Raw genomic sequence first — 23,363 nt, forward strand, 5'->3', positions numbered from 1 at the left:
CCGTGAATGTGTTACTACCCATAAACGTGTTACCCGTGATGTGTTACCCATGATGTGTTACTACTAGTGAACGTGTTACTAGCCATGAACGTGTTACCCGTGACGTGTTACTACCAGTGAACGTGTTACCCGTGACGTGTTACTACCCGAGAACGTGTTACCCGTGAACGTGTTACTACCCGTGAACGTGTTACCCGTGAACGTGTTACTACCCGTGAATGTGTTACTACCCGTAAACGTGTTACCCGTGATGTGTTACCCATGATGTGTTACTACTAGTGAATGTGTTACTACCCGTGACGTGTTATTACCAGTGAACGTGTTACTACCCGTGACGTGTTACTACCCGTGAACGTGTTACTACCCGTGACGTGTTACTACCCGTCAACGTGTTACTACCCGTCAACGTGTTACTACCCGTGACGTGTTACTACCCGTCAACGTGTTACTACCCGTCAACGTGTTACTACCCGTGACGTGTTACTACCCGTCAACGTGTTACTACCCGTGAACGTGTTACTACCCGTCACCGCGTCACGTGTTACTACCCGTCAACGTGTTACTACCCGTGACGTGTTACTACCCGTCAACGTGTTACTACCCGTGAACGTGTTACTACCCGTCACCGCGTCACTACCCGTCACCGTGTCACTACCCGTGAACATGTTACCCGTGACGTGTTACTACCCGTGACGTGTTACTACCCGTCAACGTGTTACTACCCGTGACGTGTTACTACCCGTGACGTGTTACTACCCGTCAACGTGTTACTACCTGTGAACGTGTTACTACCCGTCACCGCGTCACGTGTTACTAACCATGAACGTGTTACTAACCATGAACGTGTTACTACCCGTGACTTGTTACTACCCGTCAACGTGTTACTACCCGTGACGTGTTACTACCCGCCAACGTGTTACTACCCGTGACGTGTTACTACCCGTCAACGTGTTACTACCCGTCAACGTGTTACTACCCGTCAACGTGTTACTACCCGTCACCGCGTCACGTGTTACTACCCGTCAACGTGTTACTACCCGTCACCGCGTCACGTGTTACTACCCGTGACGTGTTACTACCCGTCAACGTGTTACTACCCGTGAACGTGTTACTACCCGTCACCGCGTCACGTGTTACTACCCGTGAACGTGTTACTACCCGTCACCGCGTCACTACCCGTCACCGTGTCACTACCCGTGAACATGTTACCCGTGACGTGTTACTACCCGTGAACGTGTTACCCGTGAACGTGTTACTACCCGTGAACGTGTTACCCGTGAACATGTTACTACCCGTGAACGTGTTACCCGTGATGTGTTACCCATGATGTGTTACTACTAGTGAACGTGTTACTAGCCATGAACGTGTTACCCGTGACGTGTTACTACCAGTGAACGTGTTACCCGTGAACGTGTTACTACCCGTGAACGTGTTACCCGTGACGTGTTACTACCAGTGAACGTGTTACCCGTGAACGTGTTACTACCCGTGAACATGTTACTACCCGTCACCGCGTCACGTGTTACTACCCGTGAACGTGTTACTACCCGTCACCGCGTCACTACCCGTCACCGTGTCACTACCCGTGAACATGTTACCCGTGACGTGTTACTACCCGTGAACGTGTTACCCGTGAACGTGTTACTACCCGTGAACGTGTTACCCGTGAACATGTTACTACCCGTGAACGTGTTACCCGTGATGTGTTACCCATGATGTGTTACTACTAGTGAACGTGTTACTACCCGTGAACGTGTTACCCGTGACGTGTTACTACCAGTGAACGTGTTACCCGTGAACGTGTTACTACCCGTGAACGTGTTACCCGTGAACGTGTTACTACCCGTGAATGTGTTACTACCCGTAAACGTGTTACCCGTGATGTGTTACCCATGATGTGTTACTACTAGTGAACGTGTTACTACCAGTGAACGTGTTACTACCCGTGACGTGTTACTACCCGTGACGTGTTACTACCCGTGAACGTGTTACTAACCGTGAACGTGTTACTACCCGTCAACGTGTTACTACCTGTGAACTTGACGGCGGTGATGGAGGCGGAGTGGTCATTCAGAGTCTGTTCCAGACTGTAGTTCTTCTCCAGGTTGAAGACGTGGATCAGTCGATCCCTGCTAGCCGACGCCAACAGCTTCACACCTGTAACAGCAACGGGCAGTTACTCATGTCCAAATCACAAATCAGTCACTTGACTGATTATTTATGGAATGGTTTTTACTATTTTCACCAGAACTCCAACTTGCTGCTGACACATAAACGTTAAAGTCTGTCCACTCTGCGTATAATCAATAATCATCTGAACTCCGGTTCACAGCATCTGACTAACAAGCTGCAGATCACTGAACCGCTGTCCAGGTGACGACCTTTGACCTGCTGTCGTACCTGTGGAGGAGGGGGAGAACTCCAGACACAACACCTCAGAGTCATGAGCCTCGATCTTCACCAGCTCGTCCAGAAACTCCAAACCAAAGATCCTGAACACAGAAACACACCGTCAGCCTCGTCACACAAGTCACAGATCTGTTTCATAAATGTTACGTTTGAAAGTACAAACGTGTGTCTCACCGCAGGTTTCCACAGCGGTCTCCAGCTGCCAAGTGTTGTCCATCAGGACTGATCCCCAGCACTCTGATCCCAGCCTTCCCATCAGCCCCTGCTGCCTCCCTCTCCCCCTCCGCCTGCAGGTGCTGCGTGTTCTCCCCCACGTACAAGATCCTCAGCAGGTCCTGAAAAACAGACACTCATGATGCATTTCTGTGGGTGGTGTTGATGTGTTTGTGTGGGTGGTGTTGATGTGTTTGTGTGGGTGGTGTTGATGTGTTTCTCAGGGTGGTGTTGATGTGTTTGTGTGGGTGGTGTTGATGTGTTTGTGAGGGTGGTGTTGATGTGTTTCTCAGGGTGGTGTTGATGTGTTTGTGTGGGTGGTGTTGATGTGTTTGTGTGGGTGGTGTTGATGTGTTTCTCAGGGTGGTGCTGATGTGTTTCTCAGGGTGGTGTTGATGTGTTTCTCAGGGTGGTGTTGATGTGTTTGTGAGGGTGGTGTTGATGTGTTTCTCAGGGTGGTGTTGATGTGTTTGTGTGGGTGGTGTTGATGTGTTTGTGTGGGTGGTGTTGATGTGTTTGTGTGGGTGGTGTTGATGTGTTTGTGAGGGTGGTGTTGATGTGTTTCTCAGGGTGGTGCTGATGTGTTTGTGAGGGTGGTGTTGATGTGTTTGTGAGGGTGGTGTTGATGTGTTTGTGTGGGTGGTGTTGATGTGTTTGTGAGGGTGGTGTTGATGTGTTTGTGAGGGTGGTGTTGATGTTTCTCAGGGTGGTGCTGATGTTCTTACGTTGCTGTAGAGGTTTCTGTGTCCAGTGGGGGGGTCGGTGTGCCAGAGTCTGATGGTGTTATCAGAGGAACAGGTGAGGAAGGAGGATGGAGGCAGGCAGGCCTGAGTCGGATCTGACAGCTCCGGATACACCTGAGGACCAGAAACCTGTTACCTGCACCTCATAATCAATAATCAAACCTTCATAACTGCCGTAACAGTCAAACACTGATCAAAGTTCCAATATTACTTCTGATGTCTGCTAGCGCTGGAAGTACAACTGGTAGTACTGGGAGTATGTCTGCTAGCGCTGGAAGTACAACTGGTAGTACTGGGAGTACGTCTGCTAGCGCTGGAAGTACAGCTGGTAGTACTGGGAGTATGTCTGCTAGCGCTGGAAGTACAGCTGGTAGTACTGGGAGTATGTCTGCTAGCGCTGGAAGTACAGCTGGTAGTACTGGGAGTATGTCTGCTAGCGCTGGAAGTACAGCTGGTAGTACTGGGAGTATGTCTGCTAGCGCTGGAAGTACAGCTGGTAGTACTGGGAGTACGTCTGCTAGCGCTGGAAGTACAGCTGGTAGTACTGGGAGTATGTTTTGTAGTGTTGGAAGTATGTCCGGTAGTAGTACTACCAGGTAGTAGTCTGGTAGTTTATATATATGTCTAATCATGTTAGAGGTTATTTCCGGTAGTATTTCTGGAAGTATTGTGGTGTATTTGGTATTACTAGAGTAGTACTGGAGGTATTAACAGTATCTCTGGTAGTGCTAAAGGTATTTCTGGTGGTATTGTTTCTGGTATTACTAAGTATTTCCTATAGTATTGGTGGTATTTCTGGTGCTCCTCGCAGTATTTCCTATAGCACTGGTGGTATTTCTGGTGCTCCTAGCAGTATTTCCTATAGTACTGGTGGTATTTCTGGTGCTCCTAGCAGTATTTCCTATAGTACTGGTGGTATTTCTGGTGCTCCTAGCAGTATTTCCTATAGTACTGGTGGTATTTCTGGTGCTCCTAGCAATATTTCCTATAGTACTGGTGGTATTTCTGGTGCTCCTAGCAGTATTTCCCATAGTATTGGTGGTATTTCTGGTGCTCCTCGCAGTATTTCCTATAGTACTGGTGGTATTTCTGGTGGTCCTAGCAGTATTTCCTATAGTACTGGTGGTATTTCTGGTGGTCCTAGCAGTATTTCCTGCAGCATCGGTGGTATTTCTGGTGCTCCTAGCAGTATTTCCTGTGGTACTTGACTGACCTGGAGGCTCCACACACAGCTGCTGTGGTACAGAGCAGAGTACAGCTTCCCAACGTTCCTCACGTCTTTAACGTCCCACACATACACGCTGTGGTCGTTGTACACACAGGTCAGGTGCCTGGCAGCGGGGTCAAAGGTCAGAGCCAAGGTGTCGGGGTACTGAGCTTCAGGGCTGGCAGGTGACAGGCTGCTGTAGAAACACACTCAGTTATTAACCAGAGTATTTCTCTGTTGTTCTGTCAGTACTTTAATAGTAGTAGTTGCAGTAGTCGTACCCATGCTGTACACTCTGGGTGAGGTCGACGCCCAGGCGGTGAGGTCGGTGCAGCGTGGTGACATACTGCAGGTTGGATGGACTGAACACTCTGACGACACCGTCGGCACAGCCGCAGAAGATGAAGTCCTCACTGACCACCAGACAGCTCGCCGACTTCGTCTGTCAACAACAACAGTAGCGTCACAAACACAAACTCTTATTTACAGAAAGCTGACTGATCTCATTCTTTTACCACGTCGGGATAACATGAGCAGCTTCTGTGGACTACAAATCAACACCATGCGCAATTTATTTCCTCTCTACAAATACTGCACAACAACATGCAAACTTCTCACATCCATCAGCTCTGGTTAGTAGTAACAGAGGAATTCTGTGCAGAGGGCAGTTTCTCCAGCAACATAACTGCAACCAGCAAGAAATGACGATCTGACACAATCACACACTCGATCTATACAAGCTAACACATGACGCTCAGCTTCAGCCCAGCAGGTGGCACCAGAACACAGACCTCATATGACCAGAGAGAAGTTACTTTATTATTTTATCATTAAACATATAACTGAAACTAAAACATTAGACGGAGCACATAAACAAGAGAATGTGTTTAAACGCACAATCTGTAATTTCTGGCGCCAGGTGTTCAATCAAAACAACAACAAGAGACAGTTTGATGACGTTGTGAAGTAGTGTGGGATCATGGGAGTTGTTCTCTTCATTGTTAAACAACCAGCTTCTCCAGGTTAGCATACAGGTGTGCTCTACAGGTGTGCTCTACAGGTGTGCTCTACAGGTGTGCTCTACAGGTGTGCTCTACAGCGGACAGGTGTGATCTACAGCGTACAGGTGTGCTCTACAGGTGTGCTCTACAGATGTGCTCTACAGCGCACAGGTGTGCTCTACAGGTGTGCTCTACAGGTGTGCTCTACAGGTGTGCTCTACAGCGGACAGGTGTGATCTACAGCGTACGGGTGTGATCTACAGTTGTGCTCTGTAGTGTACAGGTGTGCTCTACAGCGTACGGGTGTGCTCTACAGCGTACGGGTGTGCTCTACAGCGTACGGGTGTGCTCTACAGCGTACGGGTGTGCTCTACAGCGTACGGGTGTGCTCTACAGCGTACAGGTGTGCTCTACAGCGTACGGGTGTGCTCTACAGCGTACAGGTGTGCTCTACAGTGTACAGGTGTGCTCTACAGCGTACAGGTGTGCTCTACAGTGTACAGGTGTGCTCTACAGCGTACAGGTGTGCTCTACAGCGTACGGGTGTGATCTACAGTGTACAGGTGTGCTCTACAGTGTACGGGTGTGCTCTACAGTGTACGGGTGTGCTCTACAGCGTACGGGTGTGATCTACAGTGTACAGGTGTGCTCTACAGCGTACAGGTGTGCTCTACAGTGTACAGGTGTGCTCTACAGCGTACGGGTGTGCTCTACAGCGTACAGGTGTGCTCTACAGTGTACGGGTGTGCTCTACAGCGTACGGGTGTGCTCTACAGTGTATGGGTGTGATCTACAGTGTATGGGTGTGATCTACAGCGTACAGGTGTGCTCTACAGTGTACAGGTGTGCTCTACAGCGTACAGGTGTGCTCTACAGTGTACAGGTGTGCTGTCAACACTGACCTTCAGGTTGACCCAGGCCTCCAACTGTCGGCTGCTGTTGAACAGACAGAGCAGACCAGAGCTGGTGATGCAGTAGGTGCTGGACGCCATGAGGCCACGCCCACACGCCACCCCGCTGAATACACTGTTCTTATGGTCGCCTAGCAGAGCCGACCGACCAATCAGAGGCACCGTGCTGTTCACCTGCAGAGAAGGAACCAATAACAACGTAAAATAAAAGAGAGAAGGTAAACCTGTTACTTCAGACTACCGCATGATGACAGTGTAGGTGGGCTGTGATTGGCCGATCAGTGTAGGTGGGCTGTGATTGGCCGATCAGTGTAGGTGGGCTGTGATTGGCTGATCAGAGGACATACCCGTCGTTCTTTGGAGGCGTCCAGGTACCAGAACTTGACGTGTCGGTTGCCGGCGGTGACGAAGTAGCTGTTGTCCTGAGAGAAAGAGACGGCCGACACTCTGCTGGACACTTTGTTGGAGGCGATGATCAAACCCTTCTGCTCTCACACACACACACACACACACACACACACACACACACACACACAGAGTTATGATCAATAATCATCAATAAGAGCTGATCATTGAACAGGTCTCGGTGCTCACCCGCCAGTCCCACACGCTGACAGTCATGTCGTGCTGGTATCCCACGGAGACGATGTAGCAGCTGTTGGTGGAGAACGCCACGCAAGAAACTCCATATTTATGAGTCTGAACCTCGGCCACCTGACCTCCATCCACCTCCCACACACGCACACACGGCATGTGACCGCTCTGAAACACACACACAATCACATGATCACATGACAGCCACCTCACCTGTGCTCCCAGGCATCCCTCAGCTCTTACCTCTCCGGTGACCAGATGTTTCCCATCATGAGAGAAGGCGAGAGCGCTGAAGGGCTTCCTGCAACACACAGACTCAGCTGTTAACAGTCGATACAGCCAACTCTCAGTACTACTACAGTAAAATACTGACTGAATATTTATCAAACATCAGTATCACTAAACTGACAGGTAGAGGTACTTCTGGTGACTAGAGGGCGCTATGATCCAGCAGCTTGTTAATGTTCAGACTGGGTTTACTGGTTGTGAGACGGAGAATCATTGTGATGTCGACCTGCTTTTGGATGAATCAGTGAATTTTCAGTGAGCTGGAATACTAAGTCAGCATAGTAAGCTAGCAATTAGCAGAGTGTAAACGTCAATATTGTGTTACATTTCTAGACCGCTGCATTATTCTGTGTTACGTTTCTTCACCTTAGTATACTGTACAATACTACACTACTATACTACTATGTTACTACACTATACTACTACACTATACCATACTACTACGTTATTACGCTACTATACTACTACATTATACTACACAACTATACTACTATGTTACTATAGTACATTACTATATTATGTTACTACGCTACTATACTACACTACTATACTATACTACTACGTTCTTACGCTACTATACTACTATACTACTATGTTACTACACTATACTACACTACTATACTACTATGTTACTACACTACTATACTACTACACTGTACTACACTACTATACTACTACACTATACTACACTACTATACTACTATGTTACTACACTATACTACTATGTTACTACACTATACTACACTACTATACTACTATGTTACTACACTATACTACTATATTACTACACTGTACTAACTACTATACCACTACGTTATTACGCTACTATACTACTATACTATACTACACTACTATACTACTATGTTACTACACTATACTATACTACTATACTGCTATGTTACTACACTATACTACACTACTATACTACTATGTTACTACACTATACTACTATATTACTACACTGTACTAAACTACTATACCACTACGTTATTACGCTACTATACTACTATACTATACTACACTACTATACTACTATGTTACTACACTATACTATACTACTATGTTACTACACTACTATACTACTATGTTACTACACTATACTATACTACTACACTATACTACACTACTATACTATGTTACTACACTATACTACACTACTATACTACTATGTTACTACACTATACTATACTACTACACTATACTATACTACTGTGTTACTACACTATACTATACTACTACACTATACTACACTACTATACTACTATGTTACTACACTATACTACACTACTATACTACTATGTTACTACACTACTATACTACTACACTGTACTACACTACTATACCACTACGTTATTACGCTACTATACTACTACACTATACTACCATACTGTACTACTATGTTACTACACTATACTATACTACTACACTATACTACATTACTATACTACTATGTTACTACACTACTATACTACTACACTATACTACACTACTATACTACTACGTTATTACGCTACTATACTACTACACTATACTACACTACCATACTATACTGATACGTTACTATACTATTCTACTGCACTACTACACTATACTATACTACATTACTATACTACTATGTTACTACACTACTATACTACTACACTATACTACTACATTATACTACACTACATTACTATACTACTATGTTACTACACTACTACGTTATTACGCTACTATACTACTAAACTATACTGGACTACTGCACTATACTACTACTATACTACACTATAATACTGTACTAGTATAGTATTTCACTACTATACTATTTCACTACTATACTATACTGCAATTGCATAACGACTGATCTTTGAATATTTGATATATTGTGAGATTTTATTGAAACGTTGGATCTTAAACATCTTGAATGTTGTTTTCATTTAAAACTTCCTCGCTGTGTTTTATTTGTCTCGTTTCTTTCTGCTGATCTGATCTGAAGTTTCGTGATCCTGCATCACACCGGCTGATTGTTGTGAGATCCAGTATTGATCCAGTATTGATTAGAAAGGGAGAAAAGTGCGTGATGATGGAGCGTTGAGCTCACCTGGATGTGTTGATGATGTGAGTTTGTTTGTTCTTCTTCGGGTGAAGCAGCACGATGACACACCTGAAACACACACACTTAAATACTGATGCAGAAATGCATGCTGGGAAAACATCACACGAGTATACACTTAAAAAAATGTAATCAATGTTTGTGATCACTTTCTTCTTCTATGGTTTTAAGCTAAACCCCTGTTGCTGTTTTTGGGGGCGTGGCTTACCCAGCAGGGTAGGCGATCAGCCCAGAGTTGGGGTCAGAGGTCAAACCGCTGCTGCTGACTGTGCTGATGCCCAGAACTTTCTCCAGACTGACCTGGAAGAAGACGAGCAGCTGAGTTCATTCTACCAACAACAAGAAGACGACTGACGAGCCGTTAATTAACACACAGGAGACTAATCAGCTGTTCTGATCATTGATTATTGATTATTGCTGAAGTCAGAATATGAACAGTTTATATTTCAGGTGGTTTTCAGTTAAAGCTGCAACTAACGATTATTTTCATTATCAGTTAATCAGTCGTTGTTTTCTGGATTAATCAATTAGTTGTTTGGTCCATAAAATGTGATCAGTGTCTCCTAAAGATGATGTCATCAAACGTCCACAAAGATCTTCAGTTTACTGTCAACAGACTAAAGAAACTAATGACGATTAATCACTTATCAAAACAGGTGGCAATTCATTTTCTGTCAATCAACTAATTGATTAATTGTTGCAGCAGCATTTTAATACAGCATTGAAATACAGTTCAGATCAGCTGTTTGCCTGCTTCTCTTCCTCTAACTGATCATTTTCTTCATGACTGGATTCATCGTTAAAACATCAGAAAACTGTGAAAACGTCTGTTTTCTCCGAGCAGACGTCTGGTTCTGTCCAAAGTTTCTGGATCAAACAAAGAAGTGAAGCTGGAATCATGAAGTCTGATGTTTAAACTCTTCACAACACACGTCTTCTTCATACTCAGATACTTCACTGTAGTACAAGTACACAAGTATTATGAGCTTGATGTAGTTAAAGTATTGCAGTAAAAGTACATAAGTATTATGAGCTTGATGTAGTTAAAGTATTGCAGTAAAAGTAGTGGTTTGGTCCCTCTGACTGATATATTATTATATATGACATCATTAGATTATTAATAGTGAAGCATCAGTGTTAGAGCAGCATGTTACTGTTGTAGCTGCTGGAGGTGGAGCTAGTTTACACTACTTTATATACAGTTAGCTAGTTTAGTCCAGTGGTTCCCAACCTAGGGGTCGGGCCCCTCCAAAGGGTCAGCAGATAAATCTGAGGGGTGGTGAGATGATTAATGGGAGAGGAAAGAAGAAAAAACAAAGTTCTGATACACAAATCTGTTTTCAGTTTTTGGACTTTTTCTCTAATCTTTGATTTTTGCTGAAATATTGGATCATTTGAACATTTATTGAAATGAAAGCATGTGAGAAGTTTAGAGGGAAAAATCACTATTTGGTGGAGCTGTTAACAACTCATAGACATGTGAAATGTGACCCCGACTACACACTGCTTTTTGTAAGACGTCAAAAGCCAAAAAGGTTGGAAACCACTGGTTTCATCTTTAACAATGTGTTGTATTTTAAAAGCTTGTTATATTATCCATTGTGTCAAATCTTCATCTGAAAAGTAACTAAAGCTGTCAAATAAATGTAGTGGAGTAGAAAGTACAATATTTCCCTCTGAAATGTAGAAAGTAGCATCACATGGAAATACTCAAGTAAAGTACAAGTACTTCAGTACAGTACTTTAGTAAATGTAATGGCCTTTTCTCTTTGTTGTGTCCAAACATTAGAAAAGTGCGTCACCGAGATTCACTCAAAGTTACTTCTCAGCTGACAACTTTCACCGTTAAACTGACTGTTTAAACATATTTAGTCTGTTCGGTCGCAGTTTGAGTTGAAAGCTGCTGTAAAGTGAAACTCCGGCCGAGCTAACATTTAGCTCCTACCCGGCTGCTGGAGCCCTTCTTCGGGATCTGTCGGCTCTTCCTCCCCGCTGGATGCTTCCTCTTCGCGGGGTTCAGTGAGCCGCAGTCCGCTCCCTCCGCCATGACCCCCGCCTCACTTTAACTCTGATAAAGTCGTTCAGGAATATAAAACTACACAGGCCGTAACTCCAGAGATAATATCCGTCTACACTCCGATGTGTTAGCTTAACTTTATGCTAACTGTTGCTAAAAGAAACCCGACACCTCGGTCCGCGGCGGGACTGTGGTTCAAACTGAGTCCCGCCCACTGTCCCGATAAGTAACCAATGAACAGCCGAGGACTGGTGAAATTCCGCCCTCTGCCCACCAAAAAACCAATGAATGGCCGAGGAAAGTTGACATCCCGCCCTTTATCCCAGAACAACCAATGGACGGCCGAGAACAGTCAAGGTTCCGCCCTCTGCCCAGGAAACAACCATTCAACTGAGGTTAACTTGAATTATTACACAGAGTAGCCCTGCAGTCTGTTTAGCTCAGATATTATTATTGTCTTCTGTGCGCTAAAATAAGAAAATGGCTCGTTTTAATCCTTTACACTTATTTTTTTAATACATCATACTTATTTTCTCTATGAATATAAAAATATTTTTGAAAAAATATTCAGACTGAACTCTAAACTCCCGGCACCTCCAGTTCTCTGTGTACATCTTTCCTTTGGCTTTGTATGTAATCAATTCACATTCCTCACATCCTGTGTGAACACACTGTAACTCACAGTATGTATCTTTTACAAACCTGTTGATTGCATTTCCTTCCTCATGAAACACTTGCAAACTTTTAATATTTTAAATTCTGTTTTGTTTCTTCTTCACTGCCTTTGTTGGTGCATCGCTGTGATTCCCTTCTCACAATGTAAAAATCCCCCAAAATGCATTGAAAAGTTTATCTGAAGATAATATGAGTTAGTCAAATAAAGTGGATATCTGACTTTGTGCTTCCTGCTCAGCTGCAGCGGAAACAAAACAAACAAACAAACAAACAAAACAAATAAAGAGCGAATTTGGCACCAAAAAGAACTAATAACTAAGTAACTAATATATTTTGTTCATCCCATTAACACACATGAGGGGGGCAAAATATTAGGAAGACTCCTCCACCCACTACGCCCTCAGTAATAAACATAAAGTAGAATTTATGGCAGAAATGTTCATTTCATCACATGTTTGTTTTATTTCTAGCAGGACAAAGCAGCAGATGTGAAACCAGCTGTGTGTCGGACTCGGTTCAGACATAAAACAATAAAAGTTAGACGAAGAATATTCCTCATATATACGGGCTGAAACACACCTGTTTTTAAGAGAATACAACATTTAGCAAGCAATAACACAAGTAAACAAATTTGACATGTAAAGAGAATTCAGAGGGATCAATAAGGTTGATTATTGAGACGTTAAAGGTCACAATTCTGATTCAGAAGAAACAAATATTTGATCTGATGGGATTTTGTTCCAAATTTTAATGTAAACCATAACTGATATTAAAGCAGCTCTGGTTATTAGTTGATACTACAAACTGCGGTTCTGCTTTACTTCAGACTGTTCAGACCTTCCCAATATAATAAAACCTCTCATTGATCAGTGATCATTTATACTGGAGGATTCTCACCTGTTGGTCCTGAGAGCTCAGTCATGATGTTACAGTTTGCTGAAAGATGAAAATATTAAATTCATATCTAAATACTGAACAGAGTTGTCTGTTCTGTTCAACTCTGCAGAGAAAAGTGAGGAAACGGCTCCACCTGCAGGTCACAGACACACAACACAGCTGGATATACAGAACGACTTTTATTCTGAAGATACAACAGGACATAAAACTCATTCATGAACAACAAAACAAATAAAATGGTTTAAATTACATTTCTGACCAGTTTGTGATGTTTATTCTTTAAAGTTTTTCTCATGTAATAAATAAAGTGATTAAGATTAATATCAGCAGCTGATCAATGAATCAATGTAACGATAAAGAGTTTAAAACTACTCAGATATTCATTCAGATTCATCTCAAATCAACCTCAGTGGAGGAACAATTATTACTTCATAAAAGACTCAATTACATTTAAAAAACTATGAAGAATTTATTAGTAAATATCTGATTTTTCTGCTTAGAAGAGACGTTTGATTATAGATCCACACTGCAGTAGAACTGCTGATCATCAGTGATGGAAAGTAACTAAATACATTTACTAAAGTACTAAAGTACAGTTTAGAGGTTCTTGTACTTTACTTGAGTATTTCCATGTGATGCTACTTTCTACATTTCAGAGGGAAATATTGTACTTTCTACTCCACTACATTTATTTGACAGCTTTAGTTACTTTTCAGATGAAGATTTGACACAATGGATAATATAACAAGCTTTTAAAATACAACACATTGTTAAAGATGAAACCAGTGGTTTCCAACCTTTTTGTCTTTTGACGTCTTACAAAAAGCAGTGTGTAGTCGGGGTCACATTTCACATGTCTATGAGTTGTTAACAGCTCCACCAAATAGTGATTTTTCCCTCTAAACTTCTCACATGCTTTCATTTCAATAAATGTTCAAATGATCCAATATTTCAGCAAAAATCAAAGATTAGAGAAAAAGTCCAAAAACTGAAAACAGATTTGTGTATCAGAACTTTGTTTTTTCTTCTTTCCTCTCCCATTAATCATCTCACCACCCCTCAGATTTATCTGGTAGATGGTTCCACAGGAGAGGAGCCTGATAGCTGAAGGCTCTGCCTCCCATTCTACTTTTAAAGACTGTAGGAACCACCAGTAAGCTGCATACTGGGAGCGCAGTGTTCTAGTGGGATAATACGGTACTATGAGCTCTTTAAGATATGATGGTGTCTGACCATTAAGGGCTTTGTAAGTTAGGAGAAGGATTTTAAATTCTATTCTAGATTTTACAGGAAGCCAATGCAGTGAAGCTGAAATGGGAGAAATGTGGTCTTTTTTTCTAGTTTTAGTCATTCGCATCAACAACATGATCAGTTTGGGAAGAACTAAAATCAGAAAGTGCAAACATGAGCAAAGTGTCTGCAGATAAATTAATGAACAATAAAAAGATGATATGAAAAAAATTGGGCTGGAGGACGTTTCCTACCCGCAGTTGGATGGCCTGCAGGTCCTCCATGTCCCCGTCCAGGACCGACCTCACGCCCCGCTGGGACGGTACTTCGACCTCGTGGCGGAGCGGATCCACCAGAACCGGACGGGGACGACTCTGGTTCACTGCAGCGCCGGCAGGAGCCGGTCCCCATCTCTGATCATGGCCTACCTGATGAGGTCAGCAGACACTCACCTGTCACTGTTACTAACCCTGGAGGTCAGAGTTCAGGTCTCTGATGTGGTTCAGCAAGTAACTAAATGCATTTTAAAAAACATCCTTTTAACTCTATTTTCTAAATCCTCCATCAGTTTGTCTGAATGATGTATTTGTGCAACTGTTACACAAATATTTAAGTTTAAAATGTTAAATTCTGTAAATGAGATTAAACAGATGCTGCTGTTCAAAGTCCAAACTGGTCTCATATCTGTTTACTGATCAGATCAGCTGATCAATTGATCAGGTTTCTTTTTAGTAAAACTACAGAACTAAGAGCAGAGTTGGAATAAACAGATCTGCAGTTTGTGAGTGAAACACTGAAATGAGCTCGGCTGTGATTGGACAGAAACGATGTAAATAACAAATAAGTTTATTGTGACAGAAGAAGAAACGATCAGTACTACAGTCAGTACTACAGTCAGTACGTCAGTCAGTACGTCAGTCAGTATTACAGTCAGTATTACAGTCAGTACTGCAGTCAGTACTGCAGTCAGTATTACAGTCAGTACTGCAGTCAGTACTGCAGTCAGTACTACAGTCAGTATTACAGTCAGTATTACAGTCAGTACTGCAGTCAGTACTACAGTCAGTATTACAGTCAGTACTGCAGTCAGTACTGCAGTCAGTACTACAGTCAGTACTACAGTCAGTATTACAGTCAGTATTACAGTCAGTACTGCAGTCAGTACTGCAGTCAGTACTACAGTCAGTATTACAGTCAGTATTACAGTCAGTACTGCAGTCAGTACTACAGTCAGTATTACAGTCAGTACTGCAGTCAGTACTGCAGTCAGTACTACAGTCAGTACTACAGTCAGTATTACAGTCAGTATTACAGTCAGTACTGCAGTCAGTACTGCAGTCAGTACTACAGTCAGTACTACAGTCAGTATTACAGTCAGTACTACAGTCAGTACTACAGTCAGTACTACAGTCAGTATTACAGTCAGTACTGCAGTCAGTACTGCAGTCAGTACTACAGTCAGTACTACAGTCAGTACTACAGTAAGTACGTCAGTCAGTACTACAGTCAGTACTACAGTCAGTATTACAGTCAGTACTGCAGTCAGTACTACAGTCAGTACTACAGTCAGTACTACAGTCAGTACTACAGTAAGTACGTCAGTCAGTACTACAGTCAGTACTACAGTCAGTACTACAGTCAGTATTACAGTCAGTACTACAGTCAGTACTACAGTCAGTATTACAGTCAGTACTGCAGTCAGTACTGCAGTCAGTATTACAGTCAGTACTGCAGTCAGTACTGCAGTCAGTATTACAGTCAGTACTGCAGTCAGTACTGCAGTCAGTACTACAGTCAGTATTACAGTCAGTATTACAGTCAGTACTGCAGTCAGTACTACAGTCAGTATTACAGTCAGTACTGCAGTCAGTACTGCAGTCAGTACTACAGTCAGTACTACAGTCAGTATTACAGTCAGTATTACAGTCAGTACTGCAGTCAGTACTGCAGTCAGTACTACAGTCAGTACTACAGTCAGTATTACAGTCAGTACTACAGTCAGTACTACAGTCAGTACTACAGTCAGTATTACAGTCAGTACTGCAGTCAGTACTGCAGTCAGTACTACAGTCAGTACTACAGTCAGTACTACAGTAAGTACGTCAGTCAGTACTACAGTCAGTACTACAGTCAGTATTACAGTCAGTACTGCAGTCAGTACTACAGTCAGTACTACAGTCAGTACTACAGTCAGTACTACAGTAAGTACGTCAGTCAGTACTACAGTCAGTATTACAGTCAGTACTGCAGTCAGTACTGCAGTCAGTATTACAGTCAGTACTGCAGTCAGTACTGCAGTCAGTACTACAGTCAGTATTACAGTCAGTATTACAGTCAGTACTGCAGTCAGTACTACAGTCAGTATTACAGTCAGTACTGCAGTCAGTACTGCAGTCAGTACTACAGTCAGTACTACAGTCAGTATTACAGTCAGTATTACAGTCAGTACTGCAGTCAGTACTGCAGTCAGTACTACAGTCAGTACTACAGTCAGTATTACAGTCAGTACTACAGTCAGTACTACAGTCAGTACTACAGTCAGTATTACAGTCAGTACTGCAGTCAGTACTGCAGTCAGTACTACAGTCAGTACTACAGTCAGTACTACAGTAAGTACGTCAGTCAGTACTACAGTCAGTACTACAGTCAGTATTACAGTCAGTACTGCAGTCAGTACTACAGTCAGTACTACAGTCAGTACTACAGTCAGTACTACAGTAAGTACGTCAGTCAGTACTACAGTCAGTACTACAGTCAGTACTACAGTCAGTATTACAGTCAGTACTACAGTCAGTACTACAGTCAGTACTACAGTAAGTACGTCAGTCAGTACTACAGTCAGTACTACAGTAAGTACTACAGTCAGTACTACAGTCAGTACTACAGTCAGTACGTCAGTCAGTACTACAGTCAGTACTACAGTCAGTACTACAGTAAGTACGTCAGTCAGTACTACAGTCAGTACTACAGTAAGTACTACAGTCAGTACTACAGTCAGTACTGCAGTCAGTACTGCAGTCAGTACTACAGTCAGTACGTCAGTCAGTATTACAGTCAGTACTACAGTCAGTACTACAGTCAGTATTACAGTCAGTACTACAGTCAGTACGTCAGTCAGTACTACAGTCAGTACTACAGTCAGTACTGCAGTCAGTACTGCAGTCAGTACTACAGTCAGTACTACAGTCAGTATTACAGTCAGTACTACAGTCAGTATTACAGTCAGTACTACAGTCAGTACTACAGTAAGTACTACAGTCAGTACTACAGTCAGTACTACAGTAAGTACTACAGTCAGTACTACAGTCAGTACTACAGTAAGTACTACAGTCAGTACTACAGTCAGTACTACAGTCGGTATTACAGTCAGTACTACAGTCAGTATTACAGTAAGTACGTCAGTCAGTACGTCAGTTAGTACTACAGTCAGTACGTCAGTCAGTACTACAGTCAGTACTACAGTCGGTACGTCAGTCAGTACTACAGTCAGTACTACAGTAAGTACGTCAGTCAGTACGTCAGTCAGTACTACAGTCAGTACTGCAGTCAGTACTACAGTCAGTACTACAGTCAGTGCTACAGTCAGTACTGCAGTCAGTACTACAGTCAGTACTGCAGTCAGTGCTACAGTCAGTACGTCAGTCAGTACTACAGTCAGTACTGCAGTCAGTACTACAGTCAGTACGTCAGTCAGTACGTCAGTCAGTATTACAGTCAGTACTGCAGTCAGTACTGCAGTCAGTATTACAGTCAGTACTGCAGTCAGTACTGCAGTCAGTACTACAGTCAGTATTACAGTCAGTATTACAGTCAGTACTGCAGTCAGTACTACAGTCAGTATTACAGTCAGTACTGCAGTCAGTACTGCAGTCAGTACTACAGTCAGTACTACAGTCAGTATTACAGTCAGTATTACAGTCAGTACTGCAGTCAGTACTGCAGTCAGTACTACAGTCAGTACTACAGTCAGTATTACAGTCAGTACTACAGTCAGTACTACAGTCAGTACTACAGTCAGTATTACAGTCAGTACTGCAGTCAGTACTGCAGTCAGTACTACAGTCAGTACTACAGTCAGTACTACAGTAAGTACGTCAGTCAGTACTACAGTCAGTACTACAGTCAGTATTACAGTCAGTACTGCAGTCAGTACTACAGTCAGTACTACAGTCAGTACTACAGTCAGTACTACAGTAAGTACGTCAGTCAGTACTACAGTCAGTACTACAGTCAGTACTACAGTCAGTATTACAGTCAGTACTACAGTCAGTACTACAGTCAGTACTACAGTAAGTACGTCAGTCAGTACTACAGTCAGTACTACAGTAAGTACTACAGTCAGTACTACAGTCAGTACTACAGTCAGTACGTCAGTCAGTACTACAGTCAGTACTACAGTCAGTACTACAGTAAGTACGTCAGTCAGTACTACAGTCAGTACTACAGTAAGTACTACAGTCAGTACTACAGTCAGTACTGCAGTCAGTACTGCAGTCAGTACTACAGTCAGTGCTACAGTCAGTATTACAGTCAGTACTACAGTCAGTACTACAGTCAGTATTACAGTCAGTACTACAGTCAGTACGTCAGTCAGTACTACAGTCAGTACTACAGTCAGTACTGCAGTCAGTACTGCAGTCAGTACTACAGTCAGTACTACAGTCAGTACTACAGTCAGTATTACAGTCAGTACTACAGTCAGTATTACAGTCAGTACTACAGTCAGTACTACAGTAAGTACTACAGTCAGTACTACAGTCAGTACTACAGTAAGTACTACAGTCAGTACTACAGTCAGTACTACAGTCGGTATTACAGTCAGTACTACAGTCAGTATTACAGTAAGTACGTCAGTCAGTACGTCAGTTAGTACTACAGTCAGTACGTCAGTCAGTACTACAGTCAGTACTACAGTCGGTACGTCAGTCAGTACTACAGTCAGTACTACAGTAAGTACGTCAGTCAGTACGTCAGTCAGTACTACAGTCAGTACTGCAGTCAGTACTACAGTCAGTACTACAGTCAGTGCTACAGTCAGTACTGCAGTCAGTACTACAGTCAGTACTGCAGTCAGTGCTACAGTCAGTACGTCAGTCAGTACTACAGTCAGTACTGCAGTCAGTACTACAGTCAGTACGTCAGTCAGTACGTCAGTCAGTACTACAGTCAGTACTACAGTCAGTACTACAGTCAGTACTACAGTCGGTACTACAGTCGGAACTACAGTCGGTACGTCAGTCGGTACGTCGGTCAGTACTACAGTAAGTACTACAGTCAGTACGTCAGTCAGTACTACAGTCAGTACTGCAGTCGGTACTACAGTCGGAACTACAGTCGGTACGTCAGTCGGTACGTCAGTCAGTACTACAGTAAGTACTACAGTCAGTACGTCAGTCAGTACTACAGTCAGTACGTCAGTCGGTACGTCAGTCAGTACTACAGTAAGTACTACAGTCAGTACTGCAGTCAGTACTGACTGTAGTACTGACTGTAGTACTTACTGTAGTACTGACTGCAGCCAGTACTGCAGTCAGTACTACAGTAAGTACTACAGTCAGTACTGCAGTCAGTACTGCAGTCAGTACTACAGTCAGTGCTACAGTCAGTACGTCAGTCGGTACGTCAGTCAGTACTACAGTAAGTACTACAGTCAGTACTACAGTCAGTGCTACAGTCAGTACTACAGTCAGTACTACAGTCAGTGCTACAGTCAGTACTACAGTCAGTACGTCAGTCGGTACGTCAGTCAGTACTACAGTCAGTACTACAGTCAGTACTACAGTCAGTACTACAGTCAGTGCTACAGTCAGTACTACAGTCAGTGCTACAGTCAGTACGTCAGTCAGTACTGCAGTCAGTACTACAGTCAGTACTACAGTCAGTGCTACAGTCAGTGCTACAGTCAGTACTACAGTCAGTACGTCAGTCAGTACTGCAGTCAGTACTACAGTCAGTACTACAGTCAGTACGTCAGTCAGTACTACAGTCAGTACTACAGTCAGTACTACAGTCAGTGCTACAGTCAGTACGTCAGTCAGTACTGCAGTCAGTACTACAGTCAGTACTACAGTCAGTGCTACAGTCAGTGCTACAGTCAGTACTACAGTCAGTACGTCAGTCAGTACTGCAGTCAGTGCTACAGTCAGTACTACAGTCAGTACGTCAGTCAGTACTACAGTCAGTACTACAGTCAGTACTACAGTCAGTACGTCAGTCAGTACTGCAGTCAGTACTACAGTCAGTACTACAGTCAGTGCTACAGTCAGTGCTACAGTCAGTACTACAGTCAGTGCTACAGTCAGTACTACAGTCAGTACGTCAGTCGGTACGTCAGTCAGTACTGCAGTCAGTATTACAGTCAGTACTGCAGTCAGTACTGCAGTCGGTACTACAGTCAGTGCTACAGTCAGTACTACAGTCAGTACTGCAGTCAGTACTACAGTCAGTACGTCAGTCAGTACTACAGTCAGTACTGCAGTCAGTACTACAGTCAGTACCAGGGGCGGATCTAGAAAAATATTTATGGGGTGGCAATGAATTAAATCACAGTTTGATAAGACAATAGTAGACATAATTTACACAAACACTTCTGCTTGCAGGACTTTATACATAACTCAAAAACATGTCTCATATGTGGATATAATGGCATGGGCTACTATTTACAAACTCATACAAACTTAATCTCATGCAATCAGTGTTTCATATGAAACAGTCAACTGAATGAGAGAAAGAACTTTGATGACACTGCTGTATGTGGATCATTATCACATGAAAAGCATTAAGGTAGGACACTGGTGATGAATGACATATGTGTGAAAGGAAGAATAAAACTGTGTCAGAGTGGTAGCATTGCAGGATGCATTTGTATAAGTAACTATCCAAAGTAAAACTTACCCATGACGATCTATGCAGTACGCTGTACTAAAATTAGTATTGCTACATCTGATTACCTCATGTCACTGATGGCCCTGGGTCAACTATGGAAATAAACAGTATTCAAACAAGGACTGGACATGACTTTTAATGGTTACTCAGAGCATACTTTTGACAAATGAGGTTTTTACCAATAAAATCATATCAAATACAGAACATTACAAAAGAGTATGTTAAATTAAAATCTCCACAAACCTGGAAAGGAGTCACATGAAAATAAACCTTGCTCCCAGTCATAAAATGTACAAAGAACTTTTGTGAGTAGACTGTTCCTGGACAGTTTTATACATACAGTGAAAAATCACAACAGAAGTTATCTGATTGCGAATATTCTAGCCAGGGGTAAGTTTTGTACCAGTCACTTTGAAAGCTTCTTCTGGCTCCTCCTTGGAGGGTCTTGGGGAAGCTGCCTCGCTGTGGTTGCATAGGCACCTCACACCTGGACTTAGATATGTCTAGAAGATGGAGGGGAGAAAAGATTAAAACTGCACTACATATGAACTAGTCTTAAAATATAAGAACTAGAAAATACAAAATAAATTTGGAACTGTCATTGATTAGTTATAACTTTCAGATTGTGTAAACACACAGTAACATTTAGAGTATTTTTTGATTCATGTGTTTAATTTTGGCAATCTAAAATACATTTCAAACAAAATATTAAAATTCTGTCCCCATCTAATTACACTTTCACATTTACAAGTTCCCCAATTATTCATATTTAGACTAACAAGAATATTTATATTTATTTGAAGAAGTCTAAGCAATGTCTCTTGTAGCAAAATTTTATAAGGCATTAATTAGCATATAATAGCTAATACTTAGTTATGGAGTTTAACTTGTGGTATATTACTAATCAATACCAACATTTTCTCTTGTAAATAATGTAAATTGTGTCATGGTTATTATTTTAATACAGTATTTTCTATTACTGAGTTTTTTTTACTCTATTTACTGTCCACTTGCTGCTGTAACTTATCTTATGCATTATCTTATTTCATACCATGTGGACCAGCTCGACTGGAGATAGCTGGTGATGGTTCACTCCTTTCCCTTTCTCTTTCTGAGCCCTGTACTTCATCTTCTCTCTTATTTTCTCCGTCCTCATCTTGGTGGTGCACTCCCTCCATATAATCTCCGCTGTGTTCTGTCACCTCCTCCTGTCCCTGGTCACCTTGGCCTTGAACTCTGTCGCGTTTCTGTTGCCCTTCTCTCTCTCCTTTCAACTCGTCTCTGTCTTCTTTCTTTCCTTCCATCTCCTTTCCCTCTCTCTCCACCTCGTCCTCTCCTCTCTCTCCTTCCTCATCTTTTCTCTCTCCTTTCACCTCATGTCCTCCGTCTACCTTGCTCAATTGTTCATTTTCAATCTCTTTGGCTTTTCTCTTCGGTCCGAAAAAACTGTGTATGTTACCTTTCCTCTTCATTTCTGCTGGATTCACAGACGTTTAACGTTAATCAATGTTAGCTTAAATTAGACGATAGCCAATATTAATGTAACGGTTACATGTACAAAATAACCTTCTTCAACTAGATTTTTTCATCTTAAAAGCAACATAGCAACTGTACAAGTTACACTAACTAACTAACTTACAACTAACGTTATACTAGGACTGTACTTTCATCATTCGATAATTAATCGGTATTTACCTCTTTACTCCCGTGTCTTCTCTCCTTGCTCCTCTGCTTCGCGCCACACAGTTTAAAAATAAAATAAACAAAGAAAAGGTCCAGTAGTGCCGCTCTGACGCTCTCGTGCTGCATTCGGTGCAGTAGGACATCAGAGATTCGCGCTCGTAAAAGTCAAGTTGGCCATAACTTTTCTTTGAATTCGTTGCTGCCAAGTGGGGTGGCAGCAGGGGAGGCAAGGCATTATTTTAGGGTGGCAGCTGCCACCCCATGCCACCCCGGTAGATCCGCCACTGGTCAGTACTACAGTCAGTACTACAGTCAGTACGTCAGTCAGTACTGCAGTCAGTACTACAGTCAGTACTACAGTCAGTACTACAGTCAGTACGTCAGTCAGTACTACAGTCAGTACTGCAGTCAGTACTACAGTCAGTACTACAGTCAGTACTGCAGTCAGTACTACAGTCAGTACTACAGTCAGTACTACAGTCAGTACGTCAGTCAGTACTGCAGTCAGTACTACAGTC

General features: G+C 42.6%; 1 protein-coding gene and 1 long non-coding RNA gene across 5 annotated transcripts in view; both read right to left on the reverse strand.

The window, feature by feature from the left end:
• Nucleotides 1-11,676, reverse strand: part of wdr62 (WD repeat domain 62) — a 28,873-nt gene extending 17,197 nt beyond the window's left edge. For 2 of the 4 annotated variants that reach the window (XM_067595714.1, XM_067595713.1), the window contains exons 1-13: nucleotides 11,404-11,676; nucleotides 9,667-9,758; nucleotides 9,447-9,509; nucleotides 7,322-7,379; nucleotides 7,079-7,246; nucleotides 6,832-6,969; nucleotides 6,476-6,658; nucleotides 4,854-5,014; nucleotides 4,579-4,768; nucleotides 3,348-3,479; nucleotides 2,584-2,744; nucleotides 2,401-2,492; nucleotides 2,032-2,157 (exon numbers count right to left, since the gene is read on the reverse strand). In XM_067595714.1, the coding sequence (XP_067451815.1) occupies nucleotides 2,032-2,157; nucleotides 2,401-2,492; nucleotides 2,584-2,744; nucleotides 3,348-3,479; nucleotides 4,579-4,768; nucleotides 4,854-5,014; nucleotides 6,476-6,658; nucleotides 6,832-6,969; nucleotides 7,079-7,246; nucleotides 7,322-7,379; nucleotides 9,447-9,509; nucleotides 9,667-9,758; nucleotides 11,404-11,505 (1,666 nt within the window). In that variant the 5' untranslated portion in view covers nucleotides 11,506-11,676. The remainder of the gene's footprint in view (nucleotides 1-2,031; nucleotides 2,158-2,400; nucleotides 2,493-2,583; nucleotides 2,745-3,347; nucleotides 3,480-4,578; nucleotides 4,769-4,853; nucleotides 5,015-6,475; nucleotides 6,659-6,831; nucleotides 6,970-7,078; nucleotides 7,247-7,321; nucleotides 7,380-9,446; nucleotides 9,510-9,666; nucleotides 9,759-11,403) is intronic. The other 2 variants (XM_067595715.1, XM_067595716.1) reach the window with 2 other exon arrangements.
• Nucleotides 11,677-21,282: 9,606 nt separating this feature from the next.
• LOC137186641 (uncharacterized) lies at nucleotides 21,283-23,131 on the reverse strand. The gene is made up of 3 exons (XR_010929057.1): nucleotides 22,858-23,131; nucleotides 22,214-22,639; nucleotides 21,283-21,665 (listed from the first exon to the last, which is right to left on the reverse strand). It is a non-coding gene; the product is annotated as an uncharacterized lncRNA (long non-coding RNA).
• Between the last annotated feature and the right edge of the window lie 232 nt (nucleotides 23,132-23,363).

The sequence above is a fragment of the Thunnus thynnus genome, chromosome 7 (genome assembly GCF_963924715.1).
Source record: "Thunnus thynnus chromosome 7, fThuThy2.1, whole genome shotgun sequence".
NCBI classification, from domain to species: domain Eukaryota; kingdom Metazoa; phylum Chordata; class Actinopteri; order Scombriformes; family Scombridae; genus Thunnus; species Thunnus thynnus.